General features: G+C 45.1%; 2 protein-coding genes across 4 annotated transcripts in view; one reads left to right on the top strand and one right to left on the bottom strand.

The window, feature by feature from the left end:
* Positions 1 to 3,420: 3,420 nt before the first annotated feature.
* On the top strand, positions 3,421 to 5,140 carry LOC119291587 (succinate dehydrogenase assembly factor 1, mitochondrial-like). 2 transcript variants are annotated; one of them, XM_037570369.1, is made up of 3 exons: positions 3,421 to 3,654; positions 3,930 to 4,221; positions 4,754 to 5,140. In XM_037570369.1, exons 2-3 carry the CDS (start codon positions 3,958 to 3,960, stop codon positions 4,814 to 4,816), a joined length of 327 nt encoding a protein of 108 aa, XP_037426266.1. In that variant the 5' UTR covers positions 3,421 to 3,654; positions 3,930 to 3,957; the 3' UTR covers positions 4,817 to 5,140. The 2 variants fall into 2 exon arrangements, with proteins under 2 accessions (XP_037426266.1, XP_037426267.1); XM_037570370.1 differs by having other exon boundaries at positions 3,421 to 3,662.
* Positions 5,141 to 6,741: 1,601 nt separating this feature from the next.
* The window catches only part of LOC119291586, a 4,569-nt gene continuing 1,041 nt past the window's right edge, over positions 6,742 to 10,269 (bottom strand). The window contains exons 2-6 of one of the 2 annotated variants that reach the window (XM_037570368.1): positions 9,928 to 10,048; positions 8,992 to 9,550; positions 8,781 to 8,900; positions 8,517 to 8,697; positions 6,742 to 7,208 (exon numbers count right to left, since the gene is read on the bottom strand). In XM_037570368.1, coding sequence (XP_037426265.1) covers positions 7,050 to 7,208; positions 8,517 to 8,697; positions 8,781 to 8,900; positions 8,992 to 9,550; positions 9,928 to 10,048 — 1,140 coding nt within the window. In that variant the 3' untranslated portion in view covers positions 6,742 to 7,049. Of the gene's footprint in view, positions 7,209 to 8,516; positions 8,698 to 8,780; positions 8,901 to 8,991; positions 9,551 to 9,927; positions 10,254 to 10,269 lie in introns of those variants that run through there. The other variant, XM_037570367.1, reaches the window with a different exon arrangement.

Genomic DNA, 10,269 nt, shown 5'->3' with positions numbered 1-10,269 from the left:
CCGCACGTGTGCTAAACTCGAAGGTGTCGTCCGTTCGGCACTAGATCGGTTGGATCGTGATCGGATCGTGAAGAGTATGACTACATCAACCGTGTTGATAAACGCTTCCGCTTAGCGATCTAGAAGGGTATGTAGATGCTCTCCCCCTCTCGTAGCTATGCATCTCCATGGATAGATCTTGTGTGTGCGTATAATATATTTTTTTGTTTTCCCCTACACCAGGGGGGTAGGCGCGCCCCCCTGAGTTCATGGGACCCACGTAGCACCCCTTGACCTAATTCCACATCTTTAATTTCTTCAATATTCCCAAAACACCATAGCCACCCGAAACACTTTTTTCACCGTCGCAAGCTTCTATTCTTCCGCGATCCCATCTAGAGGCCATTTTCAGTACTCTTCCGGAGGGGGGAATCGATCACACAGGGCTTCTACATCATCCTTGCTACCTTTCGGTGATGTGTGAGTAGTTTACCACATGCCTACGGGTCCACAGCTAGTAGCTAGATGGCTTCTTCTCTCTCTTTGATCTTCAATACCATGTTCTCCTCGATCTTCTTGGAGTTCTATCCGATGTAATCTTCTTTTGCGGTGCGTTTGTTGGGATCCGATGAATTGTGGGTTTATGATCAGATTATTCATTGAAAGTAATTGAGTCTTTTCTGAACTTGTTGGTGCAATGATAGGCCCCTTATGTTTTGGAGTTTGTTGACATAAACAGTTTGGTACTTATGTGTTTGCTAGTGCACACAGAGTAACATGTCCCTGGAGTAATCGAGGAGTTTGATGAAAAAAACGAAGATAATCACCCTGCATAGCAGCGAAGGTTATCACAAAAATAAAGATAACAAGAGTGACCCCTAAAAATTGTTGAAGTCTAAGCAATTGGTTCGTTGATTGTTCGAAGCAAATGATGCGCTCGAGGAAGAATGAAGATGAAGTGAAGACGTAGCATTTATTTCGCTCTTCTTCTTCTTTCATTGAGTCATAGGACCACCGTACTATAAAGAGGAGTGTAGCATTTCGAAGCTTTGATTCTCTGATGCTAAACCCAAACCTATGAAAGCTGTGAGAGAAATATCTTTGTGCTCTGAGCAAATACTTGCCAGCAAGAGACTGTGATCTTCTTCGCTGTGAGAGATTTGCCTCGGACCGAGGAGTTAGCATTACTTGTTCCTCAAGTAATGTTACCATTGCTCCAAAAATTCGACCATTGTGAACGTGTCGGTTGGCCATTGGCTTGACCTCGTGCCCAAAATGGTCATTTCCCATCTAGGAAGGTTGCGGCTATAAATAGCCACCCCGCGCTGGCTTTGTCCTGCGGCTGCTCTGTTTGATTTATGAGAAGATTGTTGAGCAACCCCCTCTCTGAGCGATTTGAGTTTAAAATCCACTCAAATAAAAACCCTAGAGCCGAAGAATTAGATAGTGGTTCGGCATCACTCGAATCTAAGTTTAGTACGCTCCGCCTATTACTCTTGAGAGCTGCAAACTCTCTAGACGGTTAGGTGTCAAGTTCTTCCGAGACCAAGTGATTGTGGTTCTTGAAGAAGAAGTCTGTAAAGGTTTGTAGATCGTCTTCAAGTATCTACCATGAGTGATCGACATCGGTTGATGAATCGATTGTCGAGGAGAATAGGGTGAAGAGAGTTTATCTTCCGTGTTAAGTCACAACCCCTCCAACCAGACGTAGTCCTTGTGCAGAAGGACGAACTGGTCGAACAAATACCTTGTTGCCATCGAGAACCTTCGATTTCCTGTGTTACTCAAGTTTACCTTCATGCATTCTATTCTTGTATTTTACTTCGATGCATGTTTTAGTTTCCCTTCGGTTATCTGTTGTAGTTCTTCTTAGTCTGTTTAGTGTTTATTCCGCTGCTGGGTACTAAGAGATTTAAGTTTTCTGAAGAAAATTTAAAACTCCCATTCACCACCCCTCTGGTAGACATACTTTGTTCCTACGGAACTTTATTATGCATGATTGTTATATCTTTGCATTTCCCTCCTATCTATCCATTTGGTTTGGCCAACTAGATTGATTTATCTTCAGCGGGAGAGGTGCTTTGTAATGGGTTCAATCTTGCGGTGTCCTCACCTAGTGACAGAAAGGATAGCGAGGCACATATAGTATTGTTGCCATTAAGGATAAAACAACATGGTTTATTCATATTGATTGGGTTTACTTTGTCTAAATCACGTCATCTTGCTTAAAGCGTGACTTTGTTTGTCATGAACTTAATACCATAAATACATGATGGATGGTGATCAATTAGTGGAGTAACAGTAGTAGATGTAGGCAGGAGTCGGTCTGTTTGTCACGGACGTGATACCTATATACACGATCATTGTCGTGAATACGTCATAACTATGCGCTTTCTATTAATTGCCCAACAGTGTTTTGTTCATCCACCGTATGCTCTGTGTTCGAGAGAGAAGACTCTAGTGAAAAGTACGGCCCCCCGAATCTACCTTTATCATGTTATAAAAATAAAAAATACTTTGCTGCATTTTGTTTCCTTACTTTACTTTTCCTTTTATCTATCTATCATTATCAGATGTAATCCTTGCAAGTGGCGAGTACAAGGGGATTGACAACCCTCTTGCCTGCGTTGGCTGCAAGTATTTGTTTTTTTGTGTGTAGATGCTGCTTAGGGGAGTTTGCTTGATTCTCTTATTGGTTCGATAACCTTGATTTCTCAATGAAGGAAATACTTATCTCTATTGTACTGCTTCACCCCTCTTCTTCGGGGGAAATCCCAACGCAGTTTACAAGTAGCAGCTTCTTAGAGTTTGTCTTCCGGGCTTCGATTCTCGTCGAGTTCGTCTGTGTGGTCGTAGTTGACGAAGCTCCAGTGTAGATTCCTATTGTCTCCTTGGGGCAGTGAGGTTAGTATTTCTCGCCACGTGGTGAGATTTGGTGTCAGGTGCTTCAAATCTTTGCAAGGGTTTCACGATGAAGACTACGGCCTCCAGGGCGCTAGTCTTAGGCACGCGTGCAGGAAGACTTCCCGTTGTCATTGACAAGGTCAAGTCGGTTTCGATAGAGGAACGGCGATAACGACGTGTTGGCGGATCGTTCTGACGGCAGCAGTGGTCGTTTGGTGGTCTCAGAATTAATTTTTATTATTATTGATAGGGTTTGTACATGAACTTTTATAATATAAGAGCTGATCCCTTTCGCAAAAGAAAAATAACCGTGCAGGCCCATTCTTTCCTTGGTTTTTCCTGCAAGTTTTCTTAACGTGCCGACCCTGGGGATTGTTCCAAACAGAAGCCACGTGTGGCCTTAGTTACCGGTGATATGAACGAACACACGGGCACTTTTCCTAAAAAAAAATAGCTGGTTGCTGACCTGCAATTCCCATTTTACCCCTAGACAGAATCGATCGAATACACCACCAGCAGCTTTTGCTTTTGCCCCTTCCGTTCCGTTCGTCTCTCCCGTGCGATACCCCGGCAGGCGAAGCCCCAGCGCCCGTAAACTCTCGGCCCTGCCCTGCCTCCGCCGCACTCCGCGCGCGCGGCCCTCCCTCTGCGATCCCGACAGGCGGCGCCGGCGGCGAGCCGCGACGAAGTCCCTATCTCCCGCCTCTCCGTCTGCCCCTGCCTCCGCCCCCACTCCGCCCGCCCCCTCCGTCGTCGACCCTGCGTGCGCCGGTGAGCAGGTTCTTCTCCTCCCTTCTATCGCACCGGCACGGATTGGAGATCCGTCCAGACTTTGCTTGCTTAGATTTGTTCCGAGAGTTCTGCTCTTGTATTTCTATCCTGCGCGCGATCTAATCCAAAATTAGCCCCGTTCGCTGTGGATTTGCTTGCTAGGCGGTAGATTAGTTTATTTTGTACTCCACGGGACAACTGAATAAGCCCGTCACTGGTAAAAATATGCAGATCACCACGAGACAACTCATTTGATAGTTCCACTTTTTTGTCAGGCTTTGATGACTGCGTCACAAGGATGAGATGGCGTCCCGTACAAAGCTATCTGGCATCCAGAGGCAGGCCTTGGCATTATACAGAGGGTTCCTTCGGACAGCACGGCTCAAGTCCCCAGAGGAGCGCCGCAGGATAGAGTCCGTTGTCTCAGCAGAGTTCCGTGAGAATGCCAAGAGTGTAGATCGCAGGAACTTTGTGTACATTGAGTATTTGATGAGGAGAGGGAAGCGGCAGCTTGAGCAGCTCAAGAATCCTGATATCACTGGACTTTCTACACTTGAAATAAATAAGGTATATATAATCTTGAAAAAAGGTCTAACGTTCTCTCCAACTAATACTGATATCAACTACATTGAGTAAGGATGTTGCATGAAAACATAGGATTTGCCCAAACGCTGGCAGCTGTTTGCTATGCTTATGGTTGTTTGCATATGAATAGTTGTTTACTCCATAGAAGTGTTCTAGTCAAGTGAATAGTTACACCTTGTCTTGGTCATTTGTAGGAGATGCTTAAAGTTAAGTGTAGTTGCTCCAGAACATTTCCTGGACTGATCGGTTGTTTTGTGTATTCCGAGATCCAATGCTTGTATCATTTACACATCACAGTTACAGTTTTACCACATGTTTCTCTTTGTTTGTATAAAGGTAATTAGTGCAAGATCGAACCATCTGCTTCTATTTGCTAACATCTCAAGTATCATAATCTGATGACGTATATTCTATCTAGTTTTTTAAGGGAGCAACAATATGTTGCTCTTACACAAACTTCTAAAACTAAAGATAATCTCCCTCACATGCTTGCATTGATTTTGGAATTTTGCAGGCCTCTTCTATTCCAGAACAACGTGTCGAGCATGATCTTGGTGTTTCTACTGGGAGACAGTAAAACAGGAAGAGCTTGCTTTTAATGGTGTCCCACATAAAAAATGGCCGCATATGAAAGCTCTTTATGATGTAACTTCTCTGGAGCACCTTCATTTTCCCATAGGAATCTCTAGATGAATTTCGTAGCATCTTATTGCCCTCTGGATATTAGAAGTGTGATTCATGTATGAATTCTTTTGGTCACCAAGATCAATTGGACCAGAGTTTATTGTGAAAGAGCATTTACATTGGAGCTCTATACTGTCTAAACGGCTAAACCATGAGGTTTAAATTCAGCAATGGTGTTACTTTTTATGCAATGTAATTCACCCCTATCATTTGTGTAGACTTATGTGCTCAATTGAGTTTACCTCGGAAAAAAAGATGATGTGACCTAATGATGGAATTTATGTTATACTGAAAACTGAATTGTATTGCTCAATGGTACTCCCTCCGTTCCTAAATATAGATCTTTTTAGGCATTTCAAATGGACTACAAACGGAGGGAGTACACCTTAGTGCATGCTTTCACTAACGTTGTTCTTCACCAGCAGTGTAAATGCTGCAATATATATTTTTTGCTATAAGGTTCTGTTTGAAAAAGCAATGAGTTTATCGTCTAGGTCAGTTTAAATAGTTCTTCTGAATTCATATATGGGCCAGATCAAGCAATGTTGCAAAGCTATGGAAGATGGTTCTAACTGCTAGTGGTGGAATCATCACCACCACAGTTAATGTATCATACCGGCTCACACGCTAGAACTTCCTGAAAATGGTATGTCTTTCCATAGGCTAGATCTTACATGCGCTGCTGCTGAGGTAGTTATGTACTGAATTAACTTCAGATCTACAGCGTATCATCCTTGACTTTACCTATAGCCAACAAGAGAACTAACCTAATACACTGTAGTCATGGTTTATGAGCTTAATATCTTTTAGACCTTTCAGTGTATCCGTGCCTGTCAATAATCCGTGTATTTTTATTATGCTTGTTCATAATCCAAAAATGTGCATTATTGACCCTTCAGGTAAGTTGCATGTCTTTGAACTGTCATTTTGTCACCATTATGGTGAATATTTTGCTCCATTTTTACTCACTTGATCAGTAGCCTGTTTGTCCTTGTGTCGTCGTGGCCTTTCTTAAGGGTGATCAGGCATTTTTCTTTGTATCTTAAGTAATCAGTTTGGCTTGTAAAAGCACTGAAATAATTCTAGTGCATTAGGTTGGCTTATAGTGACTTTAAGGTGCCCTGATATATTATTCATTGCTGAGCTCACCAGGATACGTCTAAAATAGCAACTAACTGTCTCAAATAGTCTTATCAAATTTAGTTGCAATAGCCCTTGGTTATGTCCAATACTCCCTCCGTCTGAAAAAGCTTGTCCCTCAAATGGATGTACCAAGCTTTTCGGACGGAGTAGTATGCAAGAACATCGTTACCTGCTGCCGCACTCATACATGGTGTCTTTGAGGAGCTTGCGATTCTTTCACACAACCAAAATAATGAGCTCTTTCAACTTTTCTACATTTGATGGCACACACTCACACTTGTAAGTTTTGTTATTTATACATTCAAGTCTATGTCGATCTCTTTCATGAATCGGCCATAGGTAGTAACTGTTCTCCTCTCTGCTCTTCCGTGCTATAGCCGCATAACCATAGCCACTAACACCTCCCAAGCAGTCGTTGTCTCTGCCTCAAATGCATACCGTTTTCAGCACAAACAGAAGTGTAACAAATTATATCTACAGTCACACAGAGCTTGAGAAACAAACAATTATCGACTCATGTAGAGGTGAGCAATGTAACAATTAACTTTTGAACCTGCCCTCGACTTTGACGAGTCTCCCTGAGTGTTCCTCCAATCAAACACCTGAATGGTCTTAGGCTGGCCATAGTGGGGGGTATGCCTTGGGATGGATATATCATTCACTAAGATGAAGAAGAACAATAACATTTCTCTATATTTTGAACAATAATATCATCTGCAGTACATTTGCTCAAACAGCCAATTAGCAGAAGAGCAGTAACATCTCTCTATATCTTGAAGTCTACTCATGGAATTTATTAATATCTAGACTTGTATGACTTGACTGGTAACTATACATATGCTTTCTATTTATTTGCCTGACAGAATGTCCATCAGATGAATCAATCAAATAGGAGGAACTGGGGGGTATTTCAAACTGAAACAAAGAATCGATCCTAACTACATGAATTGCAGTAGCTTTAAAGCCTCTGGATTATTTTGCTGCTACTCCACCAGGAAAGTGCAGGGCTTCAAGAACCAAAACACGCCACTGGAGCTCTCTTCGGCCTCATAAGCCCTGTTGTTGTTCATATCTTTAACCCCAAAAGGTTGCCTCTTAGCATCTCTGCTGTTCTCCTGATCTTTATTAGGCGTCACCTTATCCTGAAGAGAAGGCAGTAGATATCAACATTAGTTAAAATGCATGGTTAGCTTGTGTTGAGATACTATTTTCGGATTCACAACACTGATAGAAGACCATATGTCGCCATAACAGTAAATGATGAACCATATGATTAGCGCCACTAATTTGCAGAAAAAATGCCTGAACACCATTACGGAAGGACACGATGATAAGGTGAGAATAAACAGCATACTGATCAAGTGAAAGTAAAAATGGAGCAAAACATTTATCATAATTGTGTCGCTGACAAAATTACAGTACACGGTCATGGAATTAGTGCCACATATGCTGATGCCACTAATTTACAAAAAAAAGAACACCTGAACGAACACCCTTAAGAAAGGTCACAGTGACGACATGAGATCAAACATGCTACTGTTCAAGTGACTGAATGGAGTAAAATATACACCATAAGCTATGCACAATGGAACTTACACTGCAGACTCAATTGTGTTGGAAACACGAAGAAAAGGAACATTATTTTAGCTTATGAACATGCATAATAAGGAGACACGGGTTATTGACAGGCATGGACACTGAAGTTCTCAAAGATCTTGGACTCAGAAACCATACTGTAGTGCATTCTCCTCGTGGCTAGACTTGAAAAGGTTAGGATGACACGCCGAAGGTCTTAAGATAAACGGTACAGAACAATCTCAGCATCAAACTTGTCATTTTGAGGAAGTGAAGTTCTAGCTTAGGGTTATAACCGAGTCTGAGCCATTAACTATGTTGATGATAATTCAGATCACAAAATTTTCTGATCAGGACCAAGTGCTCGACTGATTGGAATGTTCTTAAATATTTTCACAAAGGCTAGTAGAAACCCACAAATACCGAAAATTAACTATGTTGATGATAATTCAGATCACAAAATTTTCTGATCAGGACCAAGTGCTCGACTGATTGGAATGTTCTTAAATATTTTCACAAAGGCTAGTAGAAACCCACAAATACCGAAAATTAACTATGTTGATGATAATTCAGATCACAAAACTTTGTGATCAGGACCAAGTGCTCGACTGATTGGAATGTTCTTAAATATTTTCACAAAGGCTAGTAGAAACGCACAAATACCGAAAATTAACTATGTTGATGATAATTCAGATCACTAAATTTTCTGATCAGGACCAAGTGCTCGGCTGATTGGAATGTTCTTAAATATTTTCACAAAGGCTAGTCGAAACCCACAAATACCAAAAATTCACCGAGCAAACACCCTCAGTCTAACAGTCACCAACACTACATAGATCAATAACCAATATTATAGGCATGACAGATTAAGTCACCTTCAGTGGCTTCTTGAGTGGCGAGCTTGATGTTGCGCCTGCAGCTTTCACGCTCTTGACACGGTTTACATAGGGGGATGGAAACCGCTGTGGAGTAGGCGGTGTTGCCTTCACCTCCTTCAACACAGAGGGTGATCTTGGCTTCCCTGCTTCCACCTTCAACCCAATCTTCTTTCCCTTCCTGCACAAACAACCATTATGATCAGTATCTCAACCTACAATCCTCTAATGCCGCTTTTGCATTCACAGTGACAAGCAAGTTACATTGGGCTTGGACTCTTTTCTGCTGTTCCTTGCCTCGCCACCTTCTTCGCTGCGTCCGGCAGAACCCGACCACCGCCGCCGCTGCTACAATCCACCTTCTTCACCACATCACTGCTGTTTCTGCACAAATGAGAATGTCAAGGAGCTGAAAGTACCAACCCAAAATTGATACCCCAGCGTTGCTTCAGAGAGAGAGAGAGAGAGAAATTACATTGGTCTTGGGCTCATTTCCTCCATGGCCTCTGACTCTGAGACAGGTTGCTGGCCGGCCATCCGCTGCTTGAGCTCATTGTAGAAATCCGATATCTGGCCAAGTATGTCCTTCCCGGAGAAGAGGTTCCTCGCCGAGAGAGTGCTCTTGAGCTGCCTCGGCGCTGGGTTCCTGCCGAGCAGCGCCTCCTTCTCAGCAACGTCCGGCCGCCTCTCCGCGCTGGACTTGATGGCCTCCTTGGCGTTCTTGGCCCAGCGCTGCGCGCCGAACGGCGGCCTGCTTGCCGCGGGAGGCGGCGTGGTCAGCGCGGGGTCCTGGTTCTCGGCGTCGTCCTGGAACCTCTTCTTGGGCGGCGGCTTGGGCTTGGTGGGCGAGGCGAAGGCGGCAGTGCCGCCGCCGCCGGCGACGGCGCCTCGTCTCTTCAGATTGTTATTGGCGTCCCTGAGGTTGGCGTCCCTCTCGGCGAAGGGCATCATGGCGGACATTGATCGCAGCAGCTTGGCCTTGGGGCTGGGGGTGTGCCCGAGGAAGTCGTCGGCCGTCTTGGGATGCTTGCAATCTGCGGGGGATCCAGCACAGAAATGAATGTAAAGACGACGCCGTGGGGAATCAAATCAACAACAAGGGGAATTTGTCGGGAACAGAAAGCAGAGCACGGCCTGAATTTCTCGAGAAGCAAGAGAAGAAGGGCGAAATCAGGCCCCCAGATCAAGAGGAAAGCTGTGCGGTGCGGATCAAGAAACGGGCTGACTCGTTCTTGGACCCGCCACAGCCGCCGATCTTTCCGAAGCCCGCCATGGAATCAGCAGCGGGCAAAGGCAGGGCCCTCTCGTTCCTCGCGTCTCTCGATCGTTTCCTCGCCGGAGAGCAGCAGGACCAACGCCCGCAGAGAAGGGAGCGGGAGCGGGAGAGACGGGGGAGGGCGCGCGTACGTACCGGGGCGGCAGAACCAGGCGTCGTCGTCGACGGCGGCGGTGGGGGCCTCGGGGTCGGCGAGGTCGGCCCAGTGCGGCGCCTCGATGCCCTCGTAGGTCTCGTCGAGCACGAAGCGCGACACCACCCTGTTCCAGTCGATGTCCATGGGCTCCATGGACTCCATCCTCTCCCCCCTCCGCGCCGGCGCGCGCCCGCCCGTGCCCGCGCTCCTGAGTCTCAGGGTCCGCGGGAGAGAGAGAGAGAGAGAGAGAGAGAGAGAGAGAGAGAGGCTGGATGCGTTCTGGCTGTGGTGGGCTGGCTCCTGCTCTGCGCCTGTGTGTCTTCTCCGGTGGGGGATTTGGC

This window comes from Triticum dicoccoides, chromosome 4B (assembly GCF_002162155.2).
Source record: "Triticum dicoccoides isolate Atlit2015 ecotype Zavitan chromosome 4B, WEW_v2.0, whole genome shotgun sequence".
Lineage (NCBI taxonomy): Eukaryota > Viridiplantae > Streptophyta > Magnoliopsida > Poales > Poaceae > Triticum > Triticum dicoccoides.
The sequence above is the reverse complement of the archived record's forward strand: the minus strand, read 5'-3'. Positions and strand labels throughout refer to the sequence as shown.

Bases quoted from the DNA above. Each gene is read 5' to 3' on its own strand.
- LOC119291587 (XM_037570369.1), top strand. From the start codon at position 3,958: ATGGCGTCCCGTACAAAGCTATCTGGCATCCAGAGGCAGGCCTTGGCA. The intron at 4,222-4,753 runs GTATATATAATC...GGAATTTTGCAG, and splicing joins CTACACTTGAAATAAATAAG to GCCTCTTCTATTCCAGAACA.